At 41.5% G+C, this 26,126-nt stretch overlaps 1 protein-coding gene across 1 annotated transcript in view; it reads right to left on the reverse strand.

Moving 5' to 3' along the window:
* The window catches only part of DCHS2 (dachsous cadherin-related 2), a 104,834-nt gene extending 79,297 nt beyond the window's left edge, over positions 1-25,537 (reverse strand). The window contains exon 1 of the mRNA XM_050974070.1: positions 23,714-25,537. Coding sequence (XP_050830027.1) covers positions 23,714-25,537 — 1,824 coding nt within the window. The remainder of the gene's footprint in view (positions 1-23,713) is intronic.
* Positions 25,538-26,126: the final 589 nt, after the last annotated feature.

Below are 26,126 nucleotides of genomic sequence, written 5' to 3' on the forward strand. Positions count from 1 at the left end.
ATAATCTTTCCCCTTGCAAAGAACTACACTATTTTTTAACATGATAGCCATGGACTGGGAAATTTCAGAAATATTACCTTTAGCCTTATAACATCATCTCTTTGGCAATCAAAGGCAAATGAATGCAGACTTTGGGCCTTTATTAGGGCTCATTTTACACCTAGTATAGAAAATAGTTACACTCTGTGGCAAGTAGTGCCAGTGATAAACCATGAGCAAAGTCATGCTGGCATGTGTTTATCTCACACTTGCACAGTGAGATAATGTACCCAAATACAATAAAAATAAATTACTAATAAATATTGGCAATATTTTGCAAAAGAAATAACTGGATAAAGACATATTATAGGAAGCACTGAATGATTGATCAGGTTTTGTGGACTGCAGCTTCATGACAGCCCAGAGCTTCCAGCATGACGGCTCCTATCAATGATAACACTACAAAGAGCCCTGCCCACAGGTCAGGCTGCCAGCGCCAAAATATTGAATGCCACAAGGAATAAGAGATACATTTCTGGAATCAAACAGACTGTACTGTTCATGCATTAAGTATAAAGTCTCCCACTGTGAAACTGAAATCAAAAGCAAAGACAGTGTGTCAACAGTGAATGGGATAATTCCATGACAGAAGTGAGAAATGTCTCTTGCTGCAAAATACAGTGAAAAAAAGTCTCTCCAAGCAAGTAATATTACAGCAGACCTTAACAATACATTTAAATCCTTAATTAATACCTGCTTATAATATAAGCAGGTCTGCCAGAGAGATCTCACCATGAAATCAAACTCATTAATGCAAAAATCAATAACTACACAGCAGAAAATGACATAACTCAAAAGATCAAATGTAGAAAGCCACAGCCTTTAGTTAACAAATGCTGTGGTGAGCATGCACGTACCATGACTGTCTGTTTTACTTTATATGCAGCTCCTCTGCATTCTTTGAGGAATGCTAACTCCAAAGATCATCTGGCTTCATCTATGGGCCACTAACAGACACACTGACAATTTTTAAAAGCTTCTCATCTTCACATCTGTTACCAACAGCAGTTGGGAAAGTAAGCTGTTTCTGCTGCTTTGCAGATAACAAGGATTTACAGTTTTGAAATCTGAATCAGTGGAAATCAGAAAAACCTGCTTGTTTAGTGCCAAGACAAAGTTCTGAGGTGAAACAGGATTTTTCTACACCACTTTAAAGCATGAATAATATTAGATTCTCTCTGGTGCATGCAAAAGCAGATCATTATGTGGACATAGTCTCTGTATGAAGCTGTAGCAGCTGTCTCACATTAACATGCTTAACAACACAAATACACTTACAATATAGATGCAAAATTACAAATGTTGCATTAATTTTAAGCTACATAGTTTTAATTTAATTTTAGGTATATAGTTGATACTAGCCCCTTTTTCAGTGAGCATCAGAATCCCATAAATCTGAGCTACTGTTGAGGTCTTGGTCCTTATTTTCTTTGGCTGGGTTATAGCTAAACATAGCTACTCTCCCTCTTTGAGCTTTACACACTCAGTAAAGTAACTATTATTATTTTGTCTATTGGGTTAACCTGTCCACAATCACATACTACTTTTATCAAATGTGAAAGGTCACATAGCAGTCCTTTTGTGTGCAACCAGATAATGTCATGTGAACAACCGCATTTGGACATCTTAATGTCAACAAGTCTAATGAAACTTTATTAATTTTGTGGGAAACTCTCACATATTTCCTTAACATACATTTGGTTCCCATAAAAGCCCCAAACAGCCAGGCCTGGCAAAATGAAACCTCTTCTCTCTCTGACAACAAGTTCCTGTTGGAGTGTATCGGCACCAACCACAAAGGAACCCACTTTTAGTACAGAGGTTTCACTATCTGTACAGTTTTGGGCTGTTTTGTTTTTCACTTGGCTGCCAAAAGGACAGTTTCTTTCACAGTGTGTTCTGTGACAAATGAAGCAGCAGTAACAAGTCCAAGATACCCAGTCCCATTCATGAAGAATAAGACGGTGTAAAAGTAAGACTGTTCATTTGTTACATGCTACAAAGCTCTTCCTAAGAATCTGGATTTTTAAGATCAGGGTAAATTTAACTTTTCCCCCTTGTTTTCCAGTTATGTCATACTCCCTGTCAAAAATCTTTTGAGAAGGATCTCCTTTGAAGCTCACCATATTTGGCTATCAATTTATTTGACTCCCTTATTTACTTACTGTCTGCAAACTCCCAGTTCCTGAGGAAGCCACGTGAAACATTTGACAAGTCTTTAACAATTCTTTGACAAGAATTGCCTCCAAGTCTATTCAGGAGCTGCCAAAAAGTGGGACTCTGCCCAGTTGAGGATGTTACTGTCATAAAACACCTCGCAGGGGTCACTGGGCTTGTGGTGAGCTGGTTTTAGAGCTCTTTTCAGATAATCCAAATGTTCCTGCTCTTCCTCTCCCCAAAACCACTGGGGGAAAATGAAATATAATGGCTGATGTACTGCCAACATCCCTCTCCACTATGACATACAAGACCATGATTACACAGGTATCCAAGATGTAGGATATGTAGTGGACGCTGATTGAATCCTAGCAATCCTAAGATCGTCCTAGTGGAAAAGGAGAGTTGTTGTAAAACACTAACACCTTTCAGGTGTCCTTTGTGTCAAATGTAATCTCCCTACAGAATATTAGGCTAACTGATTTAGTATTCATCTGAATTTAACATCCTTCCCAAACTCTCAGAAAGCCAGAACACCTGCGGGTGAGGAGATGGGGGGTAATTGGGGGGTGGGTTGGTCCATTCCTTCCACAGCTGGATTTCACCACAATGATCACAAGTTCTTCCACCTTTAGGCCTCACAAGTTTGACAGCAACAGAGCAGATAACTGAACACACCACGGCCTCAAATCCTGGAAGGGCTCCTACCAGACTGAAAAGCAGCACAGCAGTTGCTCAGCAGTCACAATTGCTCAGCACATCTCCCAGTTTATTTTCCTTTGACTAACTCCCCTCCCATTAAATAGGAGATCAAATACTAGGCCTGCAAGTACCACGGCTAAAAGCACAGCTAGATTCTGAATGAGTAAGATGTGTCCTTGAACAAAATCCTTCCCTTGAACAAAATGAAATTATTCCAGATGATTACAGAACTTCCCTTCTCAACAAGGCAATGAACACTGAAGCAGCTGTTCAGTGGGAAGAATATTCAGCTGTGGTTCAGTCAGGTCCCACAGTGCAAGAATGAAGGTTTTAAGAAGCACAATTCTGCCAATTCTGGAGAGTTAGAAGGCCACTTGGTGATAACACAGATAGATAAACAAGGAGAGGGAAAGAAAAGAACACAATCACTGGAGGGAAACTACAGCAAAAGAATTACTATCATTTGGGGCTGAAAGAAAATATGTTGCTGACATCCATTACAGGAAAGAGATCTGACAAAATGATAGGTAGGTGGAAGAGCATTCTCACATTTTCAACCCTATTTATACAAATCTATCTGTTCAGTTCAAATATTCTTGTTGACAAACATAAAAACCCTTTCACTTTAAAAACCATACAAACATAGTTGAAGAGGAAACCTTAAAACTTATTAAGGAAATACTTCACCACACCTTTTCAACATGGCCATTTCAACAGGCTAGGCAGTTATGTAAGTATTAAATGAAAAACACCCAAGGAGGGTTTATGAAAACAGTATTTTTACAGTAACATCCAATGTGCTTAAGAAAAATAGAATTTTTTTCTCACACTAACAAATCCCAATGCATTAACAAGTTTTATAAATTAGACTTAATGGGCTCCTTTTCCAGTCATTTATATCACACAGTAGTGCCTCGTTTTGCACTTTAATGACTTCTTTGCATATATCATCTGGCAGTGCCAAGCTTCCCATCCAAGAGTCTGAATAAGGAGGTAACACCAGAGCTCTGTTCCAAAACTCTCAACTCCCAAGAAGCAGCAGCTACACTCCCTGCTTTTGTCCCAGAACGTAATGCATACAACTCCTTTACTGTAACTGCATCTGCCATGCTTATAGTGCCAGCATGAAAAAAAATGTACTTTTTACTGGTTATTTCAAGTTCTGCCCAGTGGACTTTCCTTTGTGTGTTTGTTATGCAGCCATCAGAACAAAGTTACTTGTGAGAACAAGTCTACTCACACCTACTCATCCACAGTCAAAGCTGAGGATAAACAGCCATGGAAAGAGTTATCACCCCAGCACAAAGAATCATACCCAGGCAACGGAAGGAATGAGAGTATTTTCAAGCAGTCGGGATTCTTGCTGCCTAAAGACAATGACCACAAGTCATGGAGGCATGTGAGCCTTCTCAAGAGAAATTAAAAGCAGCTGTTAAATTTCTCACTCTCCTTTAAGCCCTGATTTCACCGTTAGGAGTCAGTATCCTGTTTTACAAAGGAAAGTGGGCAGCTGGTTTCTTTTTCACAATAGGAGCTGACCTGTTGGTTTTGGAACTCCTCAGATGAAGGCACTTGGACACACTACAGCTGCTGTGCTCCGGAAAAAAGCAAATTTCATTCTGTAATAAAATACTGCCCACAGTCATCCTGAAGGTATAAAATGTATGGCTTTAAATTGGTTTTAGGATTGTTTTTAATGAACTGTATCTGAAAGATACATAGGCTATCTACACAGCTAGAGTGGAATTTTTCTGCAATAAAGACACCTGGAAATTTGACAACTACTCTCAACTAAACAATCTTAAAGTTTTTAATTCCTGCTAATACACAGCTATCAAAGAATTCAAGCCTTGATTCTTATCTTAAGCATCTCTGGACTCAGACAATGAAATCAGACAGCTCCTCATTTATAGATGCATCTAAAGATGGACTGCAGAGAATCAGAAAATTTGTTCAAAGTTGTGATACTCTTCACAGTATCACAGAGACACAGAGAAAAAATTCACAATACAGAAAATTATTATGTAGAAAACCCCAGACAAAACTCAGAGATAAAGTTAAATCTTGTCTTCCTCATTATATTTACAAGCCAGGCGACCACATAATACAGGTACTTAAACATCTCAGTAAAGTCCTAGCTACTAGATATGTTCAAGGGCTGAAGACAGGAATAGGCTGGAAAACAGAATTATTTTTTTTCCCCATCACATCCAAAAACACAGGAGAAAAATTTACCTCTTGATAGAAAAAAATAGCAACATTGACAGAACCAGAGAAGCTTGGCAGTTAATAATCTAATCTCTGAAGCTTGGAAAAGTTTCCTAACATGTCAGCAGTTCTCTACAGGAATGAAACAGACTGACCACTATCTTGGATAATGGTCAGTCTATTTGAGATTTATCAACCACAACACAGAAAGTCAAGAAAGAAACCAAAACTGCATCTTTTGTTGACTTAATTAGAAAAAGAGAAACCCTGCCAAACACAAAAAAAAGCATGAGAGGACTAAGTGTTCTGCATTTGTCACATTGATGTTACTAAAGTGTTCCTGACTGCTAAAACATGGAAATGCAAATACTGCTGACAAACATAAAAGCCAGCTGTATTATTAAAAGCATGTTTTTTATAGGAGAAATTTTTTGGCGCACAGAAGAAGTCACCATCCTCATTCATGCTATGAAAGTTTGTAATGCTCTATTGCACTGATGAATATTATAACACAAAAGCTTTACATGAGGAATTGGAAACCCCGTGTAATAAATAAAGTCTATTTGGAGACTTGGAAAATATTTTCTATCACATACAGTGTTCACGGTCTGTTATGTCTCACTTTACTATGCTACAGATCACAACATGAAGAGTTTCACAGGATAAAGCACAGTGCAGGAAACTCATTTGTTTTATACAAGTGACTTATTTGGGAGGAAAGTACCTGTCCAGACATACCACACAAGACATATATAAGAAGATGAAACAGCTTCATTTACAAATCAGAAAAACAAACTAGTCACAAGATCTAGGGTAGACATACTAGACACCCTGATAAAAAAAATTAAAAATACAGAAGAAACAAACTGAGATCTGTAGTTAATGCAGAGGACTGGGAGAAAAGTACCCTCCCTCCCATTCTGATTTAACGACTATCATTCAGGCTGCTCATTAATGTAGTCTTCCCTGAAAGCACAACTGCAGAAGAGCCTCAGGAACCTGAGGCTTTAGAGGACAAAAGCTTTAGACAAGACTGAACATGGTTTACGGCTGAACCAGAGAGAGGAAAGGCAGCTAATTACTTTTAACTCCCCTTATTACAAGCATCAGCATCACCAAGAAAATTCAGTACACTGTTTTGCACAACTCCCATAGAAAATCCTGATATCTAAAATTCACTAAGGATATTTTTTAAAGTATCCGCTAGACTTTTAAAAGGCAATATATGTACTACCTTCATTAAGATGTTAAAAAACCCCTAATTTTTACTGTGGAGGCTTACAACCTGGTATATATCTATGTAAAGGGGCCTTTCCAATCAAATAACAAAGCTTGCTGGTGGCAGAATAGTTGATGACTTTCATCTGGTAGCAGGATAACTGTAACACCTTGTTCTAACGATCTTCAGGCGGGGAATTTTAAGTTGGGCATGCCCTTACCACATCTCAGTATCTTAACAACACCTTTCAGATACTAGCAAAATTAATAAAGACAAGATAACAAAGACATCTACTGTAACTTCTTAAACCCATAAATTTCTTATTGCAGGAAACAAGAGCATAAACTCTAGTTAAGCAGAGTGCACAGAAAGGCTCTATTTTTCAAAGGAAAACACAGTCAAGTGAGACTTTCGAACACCTAACATACAACTACCAAAATGGAAAACTTTGTGATCAGTGGACATTCAGGATGCCATCTACACTTACAGAGGTTTAAATTGCAAAACACAGGTTTAGTGTATTGCATTTACTGTGTCCAGTAATGCATTTTTCCTGTTCACAACACATAACCAGGGACAGACTAACACACAGTAAACAGGTCAGCGATAGAATAGTCTGCTAAGTGGCGAGTGAAGGCAAGGGGCTCATTAAATGCTGAACAGGTGAAATTTCTAGGGAATGGGAATGACTACATGAGTAATCTCTCCTGCAGAAATTAAACCTATTAGAAAATTAACTGCCTGAAGTGTTATATCCCCACTACAGGGATCACAGCTGAAACTGCCCCCCTCAGATTGTTAACACCTGGACAAAGCCATTAGGCTTGGAAGTAAATCATTGCCTTTCCTCGCAGCTGATGCTGCAGAAGCATTCCTGAAAACTTTCGTGTTTTTATACCCATTTCTACAACTTCCCTGCAGGTCCCTCAAAAGTCAATCACTGATATTCAGTGTTTTCCATGTTACATTGAACTAATTAATTCAAGATAATGAAGTCAGGCTTTCAGTATTAAAGAGACCTCTGGGGGAAATAAACTAACAGCATGGTAGAGCAAGAGCACAAAAAGAACTGAAATGTCACAGTAAGTTCTCCTTTATGAGAGAGGACCTTGCTTTACTGTCCAGGACTTTTCTTTCTCTTTAAGTTTTCCTCTCTTAAGTCTTATTTCCACAAGATGAATTTCATATCTGGGATTTATTATAATCAGTTTCCTGGGAAACGTCCTGGCATGCTACAGCATCTCACCAGATTAATATCACAATGATTAAGAACACCTTCAAGACTAGAAATCCTTTGCAAGCACAGGTCTGCAGCTGTGATTGTGGAAAACATATATGGAGTTTTCTCTGGTTTTTATGTACAAGCAAAGCCTTCACCTACACATATCACACACCCCTTTTTAGATAAAGGAAAATGGGAGCTTGATTTCTGCCTCTGTCACTTTATGACTGAATTAACAACTGAGCTATCAGGGGGGAAAAAAAAGGAAAAAAAAAGAGAGATAGAAAATTTACATTAACTTCTTTGCTTCCCTAAGGATCAAAAATATGCTTTATTTCCAAAGGATGTCAACGTTTTGTTCAGCCTGCAGCACCTTGTTAAATTCATATTTTCATATTTAATAGGAAATAGAAAAAAAGCAGTGAAACAAATTTCAGGATCATTCTAAGTGAATGCCTGTATTAATTTTTCAGCTCAGAAAAGGCAGGATAAGATCTAAAGCACTGAACCAGAGTAAGTGTGATAAAAGAGCAAAGAGAAGTCATATCTCTGGGGATTTGAACCAGAGAAGATAACAACAGCCTAATCCTGCTACTACTTATTTTGTGCTGCTGGTCTAAATGTCAAAGCCATATTGACGATCAAAAAAATCCACCTAAAAGAACTTCTGACTAATGGTACTGGAGTTACTGGAAATTGACAAATTACTCCAAAACACAGACTGAAAGAGCAAATTAAAGATGGTTCTACCAAATCAATGTTAGTATTTTAAGGTTTTGAATAATATATCACACAAAGATCATACATATTCATTGATGCTGCAGCTAGATGTGATCAATATACTTGCAGCTTAGTAACCCCCTGAAGATATAAAATCCCCCTGCAATTGTCACAAATACACACAATGTTCCTAGAATCTAAATCTGTGTACTACATTATGGTTTCCAAGGCCTGAAATGCCTGTACATATGAAGAGAATGTGAACTAAACCAGTGAGATGAATGATTCTAGAGGAGTTCTATGCAAAAAAAGTGTTCTGAAAGTTCACATTTTAAATGAGAATAGCCAAATGAACTTACGGTTCTGTATTATATTGAATCCCATTTTTATTATAATTTAAAGGATAAGAATTAACACTACAACTTTATTGCTGAAAAAGAATGTAGCAAGATTATTGAATGGTCCTAGTACTGTATACTTGGTAAAAAGCATTCAGATGTCTAAAGAGAAAAAATTATTCTAGATTTATATGGTATTAAAGGGTGCTATCCACCATGATAATGACACAATGCCTCTTTTTTTGCAGCTGCTATGGATGGCAGCTTAATATTCCAGTATCATCTCAGTATTTGTTAGTCTGCCTCCTTCCTATTATCTTAAAACTGTTTTTAAAATCTTCCATCAGACCTTTAGTTACCTGTGTAATCTTTTCTCCCATTTCATACGTGAAACAGCAAAGCTATAAACAAAAGTAGGCTGAATTAAAGCCACAATTACATCATGCTTAAGAACTTCACAGATTCAAGAGGAATACAACTGAGATTTTTATTCTTCCAAGTCAGAGATCCTATCTCTTGCTTACACCGATGTATTTTATTTAATTCAATGACTATTAATTTGAAGAGGGATTACAGATATTCTAAGTATTCAGAGGTCCTGAATTTTCTAGAGGATTTTTAAAAGCAGGGTGAGGAATATGACAGATGACTGTCTGTCTCTTGAGGCTCTGTGGCGGCTTCATTAACAATTCCACTTAAGAAAAGCAGTTTTAGTACTGCATGATGAGAATATCCATACTCACTGTGACAGTCCAGGAATCTTCCCTGTAAAAAGCTCATTAACTTTGTCTGACATTTGGAAAATTTTTTACCAATATTGTTTTTTTTTAATTGACTCTCATACACACTATTTCCAACCATACCACTCGAACCAGACCGAATGACTGGCCATTAGGAATAACAACTGCTTCGTTGAGAGAGATGGATTAAAGTTAGTTAAGAGTTTTCTCCTGCTTGTCCACAAGGAGGAAGTGGAGACAGCAGAGAACACCCAAGCAAGAAATATTCACTGAGCAGATAAAACATAAGCCTAAAAAGCTTTGAAAGAAAAGCCTACATAGGAGGCAATCTCAGACATTTTCAGAGAGCACAAAAAGGTGGTCTTACTTAGTTGGAGACACATAAATTCACGTGAGAACAAAATGTCAGAAAAGCTTTGTTATGAAGAAAAGCCGGAAAGTGCAGAAGCCAAGAGGAGCTGGGCTGAATCCCAACAGTCACTTGAAAGATTTATGGTATCTCCAGAAGGTGCTTAGAGACCCCACAGAGGTTCAGATTCCAGGGCCTTAAAGAATGAATGGCCTAATGAAATAAATCCCTAACACATAAGCCAGGGAAATGTCCCACCAGAGGAGGAACTCTACCAGCAACCCCAGTTAACCTGTATGTTATTAAAAAGGAAAGAAACCAGAATGAATTCATGTGCAAGTCCATGAGCCAAGAGAAACATAGATGGTTAGTCCTCCGAGCAAGAAGATGAGATTTTAACAGCTGCAAAGTGTTGAGCTAATGCTACAGAGGATATTCTGCTGTTTGGTGGATTCTTTCCCCCAGCATCCCATGGAGTAAAGCTGAGTATCTGCTCTAGGTCTCCTTGGCCCTAGGGTTAGACTTGAAGATATACAGAGAGAATTACCATACTCTTGGAGAAAGAATATCAACAGGAATGAATCATTTCTTTATAAGAAGCTTTGACTTCTCAGAGACTCATAAGCCAATGAAAATAGCAAAGCCATTGCACCTGAATGTTTCAGACCATCACTTAATTATCACTTAAGTTTAATTTAAATGGAAGAATGAACAACAGTTACCCTGTATCTCAAGGTTTATGGGATAAATACATAATGCTCAAATGAGCAGTTAAAAGAGACAAAAAAACCCCAGAGGGCTGGATATGAGAAAAGCCTAGGACTTCAGTTAAACACTGAAGTGATATTTTTTTATATTAAAAAATATAGGTATTTCTGGACAGAAGAAAATGAAGAGAAATGTGTGTACTGAGATGAAATGAGAGCATGCTGTTAAAATTGGCCGTTTTAATTGGCCATTGGGGAAGGAGTACCTTCTCCACTTCTGCTATCAGCAGTGACTGTGGCCAGCATAACTACAGTGAGGACACAGCAGGTCCTCACAAGTAAAATTCAAACAGCATTCCAAGAAGGAGGACCCAATATAGAATTATTATAAAACAGACAAATCAAACTGCAAGCTTGCAGCTGTAATTATTCTAGATCTTAACAAAACAATCTCTCTAAAAAATATCAAATGGAGGGACTACTAGAAAAGGAGAAAAACTGAATGTGGCAACTACAATCCTATCAGCCTGACTTAAATAGACTATTAGAACAACTTTCAAGGAATAAATACAGAAAGGAACACAAAACATTTGTCAAGTACTTCAGTATTTTTCCAATAACAGATTTTTTCTAGGCACGGAAGAAAGCTGATCTGTATTTAATAAAGCCACCAACAGAAATCACATTTCTTTACATACTACTTAGTAGAGACAGCATAACTTTTAGTCAAAAAATTATGTTTTATAAAACTAGGTAAAGAAGGAATCAAAACAAGTTGTCTCAAAAAAGGGAATTAACAAATATGTTGGTTGTATTGATAACCAGCTTGTTAAATCTATTAATTAACCAGAAAAAAACCAGAACATAAGCAACTCAGTAACATTCATTAATTCCTGAAACTAGAAAGCACTATCAGTGTAGGAGACCAAGAGGATCTTTGTACAGAAGAACAAGAAGACTGAAGTAATAAATATAGAATGACAAAATATGAAATTACATACCAAAAAGCTAATATCTCTTGCTGTGACCTGGGAATTTATTCATTGGAAACTGAAGAAAAAAACCACAAACATGGATGACTATAAGTTAAAGAGATCCAGCCTAAAAAAAGGATAAGTGCAAACTGATTAGGTGAGATGTTACCACTTAAGTAATAACATTCCTCTGCAAATAACTTGTCCACTTGGAAAACACTGAATATAGATGATGTAGCAGAAAGGTCCTGACGCTGTTAAGCCAGGGATGGAAAGAAAGACTCCAGTCTTCAGGTGGATCAGAAGGCTCTCTTTAATGAAAGTAGCAGGTCTTTTATAAAGTGACTCACTCAGGTGATACTTGATTGGTCCCAAAGTAGAAGCATCTCACACTGTTGGTGAACTGTGAATAGCACACTGTGGAGAGCCATAACTATAAACAATGGTTACAGAGAGAGAGAGAGATAATAATTTTTTAATTTCTTTTCCTCTAGGATTCCCCAGCTCAGCCTGGGAGAAATTATCTCTGTTCTTTCTTTGACTGAACTGAGAATATCCACAAGGTCCAGTGGTCTGGCTAGAGCCAGTGACTTGATGAAAACGCCTGCTGACCATGCATTTCAAAAGGCACAGCAGTTCTGATATGTTTCCCAGATACGTGGGGTAGGCAAGGGGAGGTGTAGTCACTGGGAGCCTCTGGGGATGGTGGGTACTGAGATTTGCACCTGATAATCCCTACCAATGTTCCTAATTTTCATTCATACTTTCTAAGAAAAATCACCATGATTAGTGCACGCTCATAAGCCTAAAACATGGTTTCCATTAGAAGCAATTAGCAAGAATGATGGCATAGCATAAAATCAAAATCTCAAAAAGTGCATTATAAATGGCCTCCAATAAGAGGTAATAGACATGGAAAACATTTGTGCTTCCTGGAGATTTCTGAACATGGCATTTCAAGAACGTTTAGAAATTGAAGGATAACTTGTGTCCCACAATCACAGGGTACTGGAAATGTAACATATGGTCTAGTCTAGGGTCTTCCTTTCAGACAAACATTTCTGAAAATTAAAAGCAGTTAGCCTTTCCAAAAGGCTGTTTCAGCTGTCAGGTCTTTCCCCCCATCCTGAGATACAGGCACAAGTGGATATTAAAATAGAATTTTAAAAACCCAACCCAAAATTTTGATTAGTTTTGAGAAAATGTAAACATTACTTCTTTAATTGAATATTACAAACATAAGAGACCTAGGGTTTGTTTTTTATCAATGGAAAGACAACACAAAAGAAGTCTGGTATCATAGCAAAACCATTATAAAGCTGTACCCCTGCCAAAATTATTTCTAAAGACACCGACTTCAAAGACAGCTAAAAAAGGAAAAGAAACAAATTCCAGGATATGGAATTTTACTTTCATAGTAACAAAAGGGAGCAAACAAACAAACAAGGACCAATTACATGGGAGATTGCCATTCTTCTTTCTTTTGAAAACCAGAATGAAATGCTCTCTCTTAGATCCTTTTAAAGTTATACAAATCTAAAACTAAAAGAGATAGAATTTTCTAACTTGTGACTTAATTTTCAAATTACTCTTTTGGGGAAAATAATTATTCTATTATTACTAGAGACAGCAACACATTGTTTTGAAATGTGTTACATTAAGAAGGGGTTCTGGGCTCTGGGAAAGCAGGTCACATTTAATTTGTTTAGTATTAGTCTGTTTCATCCCCTTGCTTCTACAGAGCATGCATACAGCACTCTCTTCCCCTTAGAAAGCCAAAGACACACATTAAATTAACTGGGATTTTAAAAATGCAGAGAACTTGAAAATCCCCCCAAAGGACAAGCTGTGGCTGATTTCGTTGCAGAATATGTTCCTGAGCTCCTTGTACGTTTGAAAAAGAAAAGTTTTTTGAAAAGATGCTCCCAGTTCTCCCCAGTCTCTCTCAACTTGTCCAGCCACCAACTGGAGAGATGTTGTTGTATAGTATTACTATGCACCTACACAAGCCCATGGCAGAGGAACGAAACACCAGGTTTTGTCTATTTTAAAACCCATAATTATCAAATCTTGTGGTCTGATTCAATAGACAGTGTTCATTTTGAGCAATTTTTGCCCCATCCTACTTTTGCACCATGAGCTGGAGACTAGATCCTGATGGGGCTCCAAACACCAAGTGACCCTTGGTACTACTGGTGCTGAACAGCTACCCCTCACTAGAGCCTCACTAGAAAAACTACAAGTGTAAGCACAGCATGCTCCACAACATCCAAAGTGATTTATTTTCTCAAAATGCTGTAAATCAGGTTCTGCTGCATGTCTTCATGAGCAGCAGTACAGTACACAAAACAGGTTTTAAGTTTTGTGTACTGTACTGAGCAAGCACTGAGTTGGTGCTTTAAGGTTATTGTTTCCCTTCCCCTGAATATAACTGCAAATTCTAAAGTTTAAACTCTGAGTTGATACATGTATATTAGATGAATGCATTTTCTAGTAGTACACCAAAAACCCTATCTATACCACATGCACTTATGGTTCCATGGATGGCTTAAATATTAACAGAGGGATAATCCCTTTCTCCAAGAGATTATTCTCTTCCATTTGGGAGCATCTTGACAATCTCTTCAGAAGAGAATAACAAACATGCTTTATTGAGTCCATGTCCATGTAAACACACATTAATCCTACAGAAATGTCAATTAAGCATCATAGTGATCAAAGTACCAAACTGAAATGTATCTATAAAATTACCTAATTAATAAAAATGCAATAGCCTATCCAATGATTAATGAAATAACCTTAAGTAAAAATAATTAGGTGACTACGTTCCTCTGCAGAGTGTTTAATATGTGACCTTACTGGTGTAAAGAAGCAAAGATGAAGATATCAATATATCTGTGACAGCTTATGAAAAAATAGTTTCATGCAAATAATAGGTTTAATATTAATGCCACAATAGAGATGGACACATGGAAAAAAAGGCTTTGGTAAATCATTACTCTGATATGTCTGGACATGAGCTCAAAATTCAAAGCAGGAAAAACTGAATATGTAGAATAAAATTCTATTCATTGGAGGTTTATGCAACTGAAAACAAAAGGTCATGTAGAAGGTAATGCACCAGAAGCAGAGTGCAGTCATCTCCAGCAGTTTCTTTGATTGGTAAGATACATCCAGTTCCTTGGACACTGCATTAAACCAAATGTGTTTGTTTTTAACTGTTAAAAAAAGAGGATACACAAGTTGTTTGTCTCACATATGTTTAGCCAGACATTAGCTAAAAACTGCCCTTCCTGTTGCCCCTTTCCCAGTACCAGATGTAGGCACAAGTCAGTGGAAGTGGAGCAGACATAGGCATGACATACTAATTCCCTGCATGAAGGAAGTAGCTGGGGACGAGGAGGGGGAAGGGGAGACATAAGCACTTTACACAAGGTCAGTGCAGGAGATTGAGACATCTGTCAGGGCTGGAAGTTAGTACATTTGCTTTTATTACAGCAAATAATGTTAGTACTGCAACAGTTTATGCTGAAAGCAGTGCAGCCTGTGAGCACAACTAAATAGGCACAACTATCCTGATTTTTATTTTAAGTCATATCCCACAGGAAATTGAACTAGTAAAGTCTGGCATAAATGTAATGCTTGTTTTCATTTACTACAGAGAACAGGAAGAGAGAGAACCTAGAGCTGCGTCTCTAATGTACTTTCAGTTATAGAATGAAAACCCACTTCTAAACAAAGCACTTCAAAGCATTTCAAAGCCCATAGATTTGACCCATCTAGAGTAACCCAAGTTATCAATGGGAAGCTTGTGGAAGTGAGGAAATAGGCACAAAAAAGGATTGCCACGTAAGCATTGTCTGTCCTTTAAAACAATGTTCTGCCAACTTTCCCTGTCAGATGCTACAATGAAGTAGTATGAACTTGGTTGTACTGCCAAGTTCACCCACTTAAAGAAAGCCCAGTTAAAAATTTCTTTATCCTATTTCATGGGATAAACTGAGGAATATGATTTTACTCCATACACAACACAACTTAACAAGTAACCACCTACTTCGGTACATATTTCCTGCCTCTATCCTAAAAACACTTAACAGGTAGTTATCCAGAGGAGTCAGCAGAGATTGTATATCCGAGCACATCCAGCCAGCACACAGGTCCTTACAAACATCCCTTCTGCATTAGAGTGCACTAGTAGTTACTATAAATCCTTACAGTTACTACATTTGGTCAAGTGTGTGTTGGAAAGGATACAGCTATATAATCACCTGCACATTATTTATATTTAATAAAAATTATATACACAAGTTTATATAGGAGAGTAGTTCAGTACAAAGAGGTGAGTAGTAGCTGCACATCTTCTGTTGCAATGCTAAATACACCACCACTCTTCAGGCATGACAGAAATTCCTTGCAATTCAATATTCTGAGAAGAATTATTTCACCTAAGTGCCAATGAAATTAACGATTTTGCACAGCTTCTTGTCTCCAAGAGCTTAGAACTGATTGAATGAACTTTGATTTATGAGCATCATTTAAAAAATCCATTACTCCTCCTGAAAGAAGTGCCTTTTTATTCAGATTAGTATGCTTTTCTCATAGACTGAGCAAAGCACTATCTTCTATTAATTCTATAACATGTGAACTTTCTTCTGCTACATTTCCTTTGTAAACAAGGCTTAATTTTATATTTTCATCAGTGGCACGTTTCACCATTTGGTGTTAAAGAGTAGCTGTTGGCCAAACGCCTTTTTTTTTTGTTTTTCTTTTTGCAGTTAACATGAATGAGTACTGGAAATGAATGGAGAGGTGATACAGCAGATGTGTGAAATCAAAAGGAGTTGGACCAACATTCTCTTTGTCCCTAGGCTGAGACAAAAGCTGCTTTCTTATGGAGTAGGCAGCTGATTGACACACCCATCACCACAGCATATTAGGGCCAATGATACTTGGGAAATGCTGAGGTGAGGGCTAGGTAATTTTCACAGAAAAAAAAATCCATTCGGGGTTGCAAATGTGCAGAAACTACCTTGCCTGGGATGTCCTCAAGCTGAAAATGGTCAAACACCAAGAATCCATGAGGAAAAATGTCACGGTTGTCCTGCTCTTGCACTCATCCAGGGTGTATGCTTTTAGTTTCTCTAGGAAGAAGGATATGGGGCTAGATGGGATATTTATTGGTCTGGTAAAATACATATAATGACTGCTGCATATAACACCTGTCCCAAATGAACTGTGTGATATTTTACCCCAAGAGTTTTGTTAGCTGATATCTCCACTTCCATGCTGTTCACACCTGCAGCAGGATTTGAACAATCAGTTGGACAGAGAGCCCCATTCCCCACTACAGAAGTGTTCACAATAGTTTGACACTCAATGTGGAGTACAGATTGCTCAGACAAATTTAAAATAAACATGCAGGCTCTGGAAATCATTGAATTTTTTTTTTCAGCGTGCAACTAGAAGTTTGTTTTCAGGAATGAACTGAGCCATGAAGTAAAATTAAAAGGCTCATCCTGCTGTGTGTCAATCTGCTTGCATAGTAAGGAGGAATTTAAGGGTTTCCTAACTCATCTGTTTCCCAATGCTTTAAAACCTTCCAGGAAAGACTAAGCATTCTGCTTATCCAGCAATTCATGAAAATCTGTAAGGAAGATGAAATGCCATTAATATTTGATAAACTGACAGAACCAACCATACCCATCCATTTAGAGCTTTTTAATAATTTGCTCTAGTGTACTATAAGACAACTGCTGATGCCAATTCTTTGTATAAAAGTGAACACCAGCAAAATCCATCTGTTTCTGAACTGGGATGACTTCCATCTAAAAAAGTATTTCATGGCCATTACTCCAGAATGTCAATGGCTATAAATGAACTCTTGCTGGACACTTAACAGAAATGTAATTCATTATGCTGCATAAAAATCTAAAAATTTAGCAGCCAAAGGTATTCAAGAACTCTGTCTTTGCCACTGGTGCTCTGAGTAGGCTATTAGCTAATATTTTAATACACAGCTCTTTGCAATATAAAGTCTATGATTAAGACTTTTTAATATCATTACTCTTCTTCCATAGTTAGGGACACATCTAATTTCTCCAACAAGAATATCTTTATCACATATGCTTGTTTTACTATCACAGCTATAGACTGGAGTATGCAGAAAATTTTGGACTTGGCCACACATTAGCTTTCAAAACTTCCCTTTTTCCAGACCCAGTTTGCTGACATCAATTCAAAGATTTTCCTGAGAACTGGGAAAAAAAGGCAATTTACTGCAAAAACTTTTAAAATGTTTATGTTTTTAAATTTTAACATAATTTTTAATTCCCAAATAAAAGCCAAATGTTTCCATGTCAATGTGTTTTTGATGTTTCAATATTTCATATGTTCTCAAAATCATGGATTAAGGTAGCAAACAGCTGTAGATTTATTACACAGATGGGGGGCAATTACTTTTGGAGAACTGTTTTTTTGCAGGTGTTAGACACTGAAAATTTAACATTTGCCACATTTAAAAGTAACCACAAACTAAGAGAAGCAAAGTGAAAGGCTTCCAATTCCAATTTCCCAGGATCAGAACTTCTTATATCTACAAAGCACCCATTCGGAGCCAGATAAGGTTTGCATCAAGGAACAGTCTCATTCTTACAAACACTTTAATTATTAAATGGAACAGTTTTTCTCTTTTTAAAATGCTAAAAGGCCACCATAAGAGAATTCTTAAGCACAAGTATCTGGGGAATTCCACCTCACCTGAAGTTACCTAATGATTAAAACAATATATTTTGGGGGCTGATTTTTTTTTCTTCCTTCCTGCAATTAACTCAGCATGGCCATCTACTACTGCTGCACAGATTCAAAGAAACATCTATTTATCTTTGAGCCCAGACCACCCACACTTCCTAAAGCCACATATTAATAGATCACAAAAAGCTGTGCATAGCCACAAAAACCAATCTTATATCCACAAAGCTATGATAATATACTGAGAATCTACTGAACAGTTTCTGGAGAGTGAAGGGATACTTGTGAATTTAGAAAGAAATAATTGCTACAAAATTACATATCTAACAGATAAATGATGACATGTTAACTGCTTTCAGACTCAGTATAAGAATAGAAAATTAGATGAACAAATAAATAGTTTTGCATTATAGTTTTGGATTAGATGATAAATTTCTTTGCTGTTACCGTATTTTAGTCTGGGGTTTGGTCTCTCGGTTGTCAGCTGTATTAGTTTTAAAACACAGTAGCATTTCAAGTCAACAAACAAAATCTGTCTTTTCTACAACTGACTTTAAATTGAATACAGTGAAAATAAGACCTGGAGAACTCAAGAAGCAGCGGAATTCATAGCATGATGTCTTTAGCTTCTTTCTGGTTTACTTCTAACAGGGATGAGTTGGATTTCATAACTCTTTAGAATTTGCATGAACCTTCTTTGCTGGCTTCATTTCTGCTTTCATAATTGCAGTGTGGCTTAAATGATCCAAAACCAAGAGGGAAAGGACTGTTCTTTTAGCTCCTTGTTTCAACATTCAGGGAAAGAAACGGAAGAAAATATGGTCTGCAGCCAATGCTGGTGCTACCTGCTTAGTGTCTCAATGACAGATTACAGTCTCTAAGTCTCCATCTCTCACGTATCCTCCCTTCCTCTTTGTCCTCTTAGTTTTCTTTTTAATTTTGCAGAAGGCAGAGAAAAATTAGAGAAGGTGCATGTTATTATGTCCTTTTAGAATCCTCTCTTTCTGCAAGTAGCTCTTGGAAATGTGTATTTCAAGAAAGTACAAATAACAACTCTCAAATATACTAAGCATTTAAAAATCCTCAAACCGCGTGCATCCTTCTTACATATATTATACCTTTAAACAGTATTTGCTAAAGTCTCACTGATTTATTATTCCATAATTCCTGGCATACCTAGATTAGTTTTAAGATCTTAAACAAAATCTTTCTTTGATTTCATTGTATTTACAAACCTCCCACAATCTCAGCATCAGAAAGTCTGTTATTTTTAAATAAAAGGAATAGAGAAACTCTCCCCAGTAAGTTGAAGCAGCCTCCTTAATGGACCAGAAAAGTGCAAGTTGTCATAACACTGGAACGTGTGTGAGTCTCTACCATTTGCCAGATAACATATGTTTTTTCTCTTCCTCTGCTCTTTCAGAGATGACTCTAAAGCCAATAAACATGAGTTTTCTAATACACCATAAATGAAAATAAATTTACTAAAAAGCTACTGACATGGTTGTTTCTAATTCATGACAATGTTCTCTTCAATATGCAATTACAGGTACATAACTTGTTAGACTTTTCATAAAAAGGATGTGCACTGTTAGAGAATGACCATCACACCTTTACACACTACAAGCCACAGCGCACTCTGTCAGTGGAAGCAAGTTTAACCTACAAGCCCCAAACATATACAGAATGTACTATCCTGTATAACACAAAACAAACACCTTCATTAAGTTCAAAATTTGAGTTGAACTGACAGCTGTCACCATCACCAAATCGTTAAGCTTTGCAGAAGCCCTTACGGGAAATACTCTTTTATGTAGGAGTCCATGGAGGATAAGAAAGGCAATGTGGTGCTTCCACCTCATCTAGGTAAAAAACAGGCAAACTGTTGCCAACATGATGTGCTGATTTCTCTTAATTCAGATAAAGTTGCAGCCTGCTCGGAGACAGAAAGAGAGAGAAAGAATATTGCCTTTCAATACTTTACTTCAGCTAGAAAACAGGAAATCCTGACAAATCTGGCAATACATTATTATAATTCAGAGATATATTGTGCTAAAGAGAACCATAGCAATGAGTATTGAGAAGCATTACAATCACCAAAAAAAGTTTGAAAATAAAATTTGTAATCAGAATTAAATCTCTGTTATCAAGGCAGGTCTATGACAAAGCTTTAATTCTTAATTTATTCAAAGGATAAGTGAATGGCTCAGAAGAGAGACACTTTGTCACACTCCGTTACCCTTAGGCCACAGAGGTGCAGTTATCAAAGAGTTACACATCGTCAGATGCTAAATCTACCTAAAAATGTCAAGCTCACACCAAAGAGTGCAGAAATAGGACATAATCACCACCATCACTCAACAGTCAATGGACATTTGTAATCATATTGGTCTTTGAGAAAGTATAGTAAGAAAGGCAGGAGAGCACCCAAGAAGTTCTCACTCATTCCTCCATCTTATTCCATTTCTTGGCCATGCTGAAGATCTTCAGGAAAATAGATCCGTGTGCTGAAAGATCATTATAATAACTGATTAAGGCCAGTGGCCACTCAAAATTAACATGCAGTACCTCTATAAGAAGAAACCAGGATGTTGATCCATTTGCAAAAATCAAAGCATTACTAAAATGTCTGCAGACATAACAAGACACCAAGAGTGCTTCTGCTGCTTCCCTTTTAGCTACTGCAAATTGCCTTGATCTGCAATTTATTTCTGGTTGTGTTCACTTTTACCTTCCTGTACCGTTTTTTTAGGCATGCCGCCACTAATGCTTACATTTTAACAAAGGTGTGTCTATAACAACTGGTAACAAACCAGAAGTTCAGTATCCAAAAACAGGCCAAAGTTAAACAAATGCTGTTAATGACTTCAAAATTCTACTTATGTCTTTCACTGCATACATCTGCTCTACATTTTAAGTCTGATAACCCACTACTTTTCCACTGATTTTCCCTTTTCTTCATTTAACTTTCTCCCATTTATCTGCTCAGATTTCTGATCTCCACCTGTGTTATCTAGCCTGAGGATGCAACAATTGCATTGCCACATTTCTTTCTTATATTAATTAATGCAAACAAATTCCATTTATTTTTCAGGATTCAGATTCTCCCTTACTGGTCAATTTGCACTGGAAGAGACAGTCTTTTGTTCACAAGGAAAAGCCCAGACATATGCCTGGAACAAAGCAGTACTTTCAGAAGTGGTTGAAAACCATTTCTTTTAAGTACATGGTTAATCCTACAGACTAGGAGGAAACACTAATACAGACTTACGTGCAAGTTGATCGATTTCACAAGACTAGCCTCTATTATGGGCTACATCTCTGGAAAGTAGGGGAGAAATGGAGATAACTTGAATGATCACAGTAGAAGTTCAAGATTTCCCAGAAGGAAAGAAATCCCCCGTTATCCACATGTAGTCAAGAACATATGGGAATAAGTTGTGCAGGTATTTAGTGGCTGGGCAGAGGCACAGCAAAGCACTAAGGTAGAAGGCTCTAGACAAACAGTGTACAAGGCAATGGTTTGTCACCAGCTGGTCCCCAAGCAAAGGTTACTGATGAACTACTACAGTAATGCCCTCTGCTTGCAGAGGGAAAAGACTAGAGGGCTTAGAAGACTTCCAGGTATCATGATTGGGACTCAAATATAAAACAAATGTTAAACAAAGCTGCCCGCTTCATGACTCCTGCTCACAGTCTTTGAGCAGAAGGTTTCCTTTCCTGGGGGAAAAGATACAAGGATAATTGTAAAAGGTGGACATGTTTAAGCATCACTACAATGGACATCACTACAATGATCCTGGATTAAGCTGCAAGTAGAACCAGCTTCCTTTCCTGGCAGGCCATAGGATGCAGACCTGCTACTCTTCCTGTGCATGTCTCTCATGCCTCCTTCTCATTCATGTTTGGCTGTATTACCCCTGATTCAATCATCATAGGACACGACTATTTCTTTCTACTATCTAAACAGGATTATGGCAGCATGGTGACACTTCCAAAATTCAGTGCACCGTAAGTGATATCCACACCCATCACATCACAGTGCATGCCATGTGCGGCCCTAGAAAATCTGTGCTATTAATGCACCAAAATATTCAAGGAAAAAAAAAATTGTAAAACCACGATTACAGGTTATTCTCTTTGAAACAGTCAGGAACCCTTCGGGAGACTTCTACCCGCTTCACTCAGAAGCAAACAGTCGCTATCCGCCAGCCCGGCCGCGGTGTCCGGCTGCGGCAGCGCTCCCCGACGGCGCCGGCCCCGCTGCCTTTCAGCACCACGGACGCCCGCGCCCAGCGCCCGGGCCGGGGCTGCCGCACCGCCCCTCGCTCCTCCCCGGGACATCGCCACCTCCTAAAATTTCGTTATTATTCTTCTTCTGGGCTTTCCTGGAGCCACCGGTGCACGATGTTCTGGGGGGGTTTTTTGGTTGTGGTTTTTTTTTTCCCCCCCTCATGGTGTTGAAAGAAAAAGAAAGGGCAGTGATGGCTTGGGATACCAAATGAAAAGCTCCATGAGCTCAACCTGCCCAAGGTTTTATAGATTAAATTGTATTAGGGCTGTAAAAATTGTGTACTTTCTGAGCTCAGAGGACAATTGGAAAAAAGAAAAAAAAATTATATAGAGAAGGAAATGCCTTTTGTTCCAATCAGCTATTGTCAGACCCAAAATATCACCAATGATTCCTGATTTGAAAAGAAGAAAAATAATTTAGTAGGCCACCTGAAGATAAAGTCAGATTGATTTTTCATCCAATGTATTGAGGAAACACATTGCAGTTCTCCCTAGGTCTCCTCTTTAAGTAATGGTTTTTCCCAAATTCATGTAAGTTCTGTGCAAACTCAGAAGCATTCACAGGCCCAACTGCTGTGAATTTTCTTCTGATGGAAAAGGCTTTGTTCAGCTCAAAGGTATACATTCTTTGTATACCTTTGTACAATGCTTTTCCAAGCTAAAAGCAAAAGGGCTCTCTGTCGACTTCTGACCCTCCAAAGCCTCCATTCAACCTCACCTGCAAAGAATAAAATGGGGTTTTTACAAACAAGTAGAACTTTTTTCTCTATTAGGACTAATCAGTTTCTGCAAAGGTAGGGTAAGTTGATTTACAACGTTACCAGAAGGCTCGGGAACCATCACAAAGACCCTGAAGTGCATTTTAATTGTGTGCTACACTGTTTGCCCTTCTCTCTGGCTCAGTTTGGGTCAGGCTGCCTTCGGGGACGGGTCCTAGCGGCTCTCTGAAGACCATCTCAAGTCCTCAGAAGTATCACAGCTGGTTTAACTCCCTCTGAGGTTTAACCAGAGCTGATACTTGACTCCCTTTGAAGACCTGAGCTCCTGTGCTCATTGCCCACGCGGCAAGTGTTACGGGACAAGGGACGCATTTCTCAGGGCGCTTGTGAGCATGGCGGCCGCGCTGACTAACTGCGCTCCACCTGCCGCGCTCCCTGCTTCCCGGCAGGGCTGGAGCGCAGCGCCGGTGCCATAGAGCGCAAGCGTTCCAGGGTAGCGGCTCCGGAGGCCGAGCCGTGCAGGGCCGGACCGTGCCGGACCGAGCGGGGCCGGACCGAGCGGGGCCGTGTGGAGCTCACCTGGAGGAGGCGGCGGCCGCGCGCGGCGTGCTCGGGCATGCGCGCGCGGTACACGGCGCGCTCGAAGCGCGGCTCGTTGTCGTTGGCGTCCTCCACGCGCACGCTGAGGCGGCACGCGGCGGCGCGCGGCGGGACGCCGCCGTCCCGCGCCACCACGCGCAGCTCCAGCGCCGCCTGCCGCTCCCGGTCCAAGCGCGCTCGGGTGCTGACGGCGCCGCTCCGCGCGTCGATGCGCAGCAGGGCCAGCGCGGCCGCGTCGCCCTCCAGCGCGTACCGCACCTCGGCGTTGGGCGAGCCCGGCTCGTCGGCGTCGGAGGCGCTGAGGCGGACCACGGCGGTGCCGGGGGAGGCGGCCTCCGAGACGGCGGCGCGGTAGTGTGCCTTCGGGAACGCGGGCGTCTCGTCGTTGAGGTCGGCGACGCGCAGCAGCAGCGGCTCCTCGGCGGAGAGCGGCGGCGTGCCGCCGTCCGTGGCCACCAGCCGCAGCTCGTACAGGTCGTGACTCTCGCGGTCCAGCGGCCCCGCCACGCAGAGGAAGAAGACGCCGGCCCCGGCCGCCCGCAAAGCGAAGGCGCCGTCGCCGCCCAGCAGGGCCAGCCCGATGCCGCCGCCGTCGCCTCCCGCGCCCTCCTCGTCGCCGCTCTCGTCGGCGTCCGAGACGGAGACTCGGGCCACGTAGTCGCCGGGCCGCGCCCCTTCGGAGATCCGCGGGCCGCCGGTCTCGGTGAGGTAGAGCAAACGGATGGAGGGCCGGTTGTCGTTCACGTCCAGCACGGCCACAGAGACGAGAACGCTGGAGACCTCGGGCTGGGCGCCGCCGTCCCGCGCCTCCACGACCAGGCGGTGCAGGGCCCGCGCCTCGCGGTCCAGCGGGCGGCGGAGACGCAGGACGCCGCTGCGCTCCTCCACCGCGAAGTAGCCGTCGGGGTCGCTCTGCCGGCGATTGATGGCGTACCGCACCTCGCCGTTGGCGCCCAGGTCGGGGTCGGTGGCCCGCAGGCGGCAGACGGCGGTGCCCGGCGGCGCGTCCTCTCGGAGCCGCGCCCGGTACTCGCCGCGGCTGAACGCGGGCGCGTTGTCGTTCTCGTCCAGCACCCGCACCGACACCCGCAGGCGGCCGCGTCGCCGCGGGCTGCCGCCGTCCCACGCCTCTACCACCAGTCGGTGGACGTCCGCCCGTTCGCGGTCCAGCCTCCGCAGCAGAACCAGCTCCAGCGGCTCCGGCCGCACATAGCGCAGCTGGAAGAGCGGCGGCTCCCCCGCCGCGCCGCCCTCCTCCAGCAGCGCGTAGCCCTGCGTGCCGAAGCCGCCGGCGTCGGGGTCGCGGGCAGCCGGCAGGCGGAAAGCGGTGCCGGGCGGGCTGAGCTCGGAGATGTTGAGCTGCAGACTGTCCTTCGGGAAGCGTGGCGGGTGGTCATTCACGTCAGTGACAGCGATCTCCACCTGCACCACCTCGCCGCGCAGCGTGGCCGCCGCGAAGCTGTAGCGCGCCCGCCGCTCCCGGTCCAGCCGCCGCGCCGTGCGGATGATGCCCGTCTCTGGCTGGACGTGGAAGTCCGCCAGCACCGCCGACTCGCCGCTCCCCTCCGACAGCAGGAAGCCCCCGGGCGGGTCCGCGCCCGGTGGCAGTCCCGCGCGGATGTCGCCCACCAGCGTCTCGGCCGGCAGCCCCTCGTCCACTGCCAGGCTGAGGTTATACACCGGCGCCGAGTCGCCGCCCGCCGCGCACAGCCACAGCGGCAGCAGCAGCGCCAGCGCCCGTCCCGTCGGGGGAGCGGCGCCCTGCCCGCCCCGGCACCTGCCGGCCCGCAGCCGCCGCGCCATGCTTGGCCGCTAAGCCGGCATCGCGGGCAGCCTGCGCCCTGCTGCTCTCCACCGCCACGCAGGTGCCTCCGCCTCGCCGCCGCGGGAGCAACTCCGAATGCCGCCGCCGGTGATGGGAAGGACGAGCGTGTGCGAGGAGGCGGGAGAGCGGCTCCCGCCGCCGCCGCCCCGCGCAGCCCCCGCCCCGCCGCGCCCCCCAGCCCTGGGGGCCACCGCCCGCCCACCCACCCAGCGCCCGGGGGGGCGGCCGCCTCCCCCGCGCACGGACGTGTCGAGCTGGGTCAGGATGGTGTGGCGCTGCTCTGGTGCCGCCCAGGATCCGGAGAGGTCTTCGCCGAAATTGATTACTCGGGGAATCAGCTGGCTGCCTGCTGATGGGGCAAAGCGTGACTAGAGCACGGGCTGCCTCTAGATGCAGAGGCACGGCTCGTGAAGGAGAGGAATTTAAATGAAACAGAAATCTGCGAGGATAAACGAATTTGCACAATTCAGCAAGGATTTGTCTCGCCTTAATATTCTGGTCCTCATTTCCATTAAAAGGCTTGTTTGTTATCCTAGCACTAGGTCAGTAAATAGCAACTCAGCATGG

Source organism: Serinus canaria, chromosome 4 (assembly GCF_022539315.1).
Source record: "Serinus canaria isolate serCan28SL12 chromosome 4, serCan2020, whole genome shotgun sequence".
NCBI lineage: Eukaryota > Metazoa > Chordata > Aves > Passeriformes > Fringillidae > Serinus > Serinus canaria.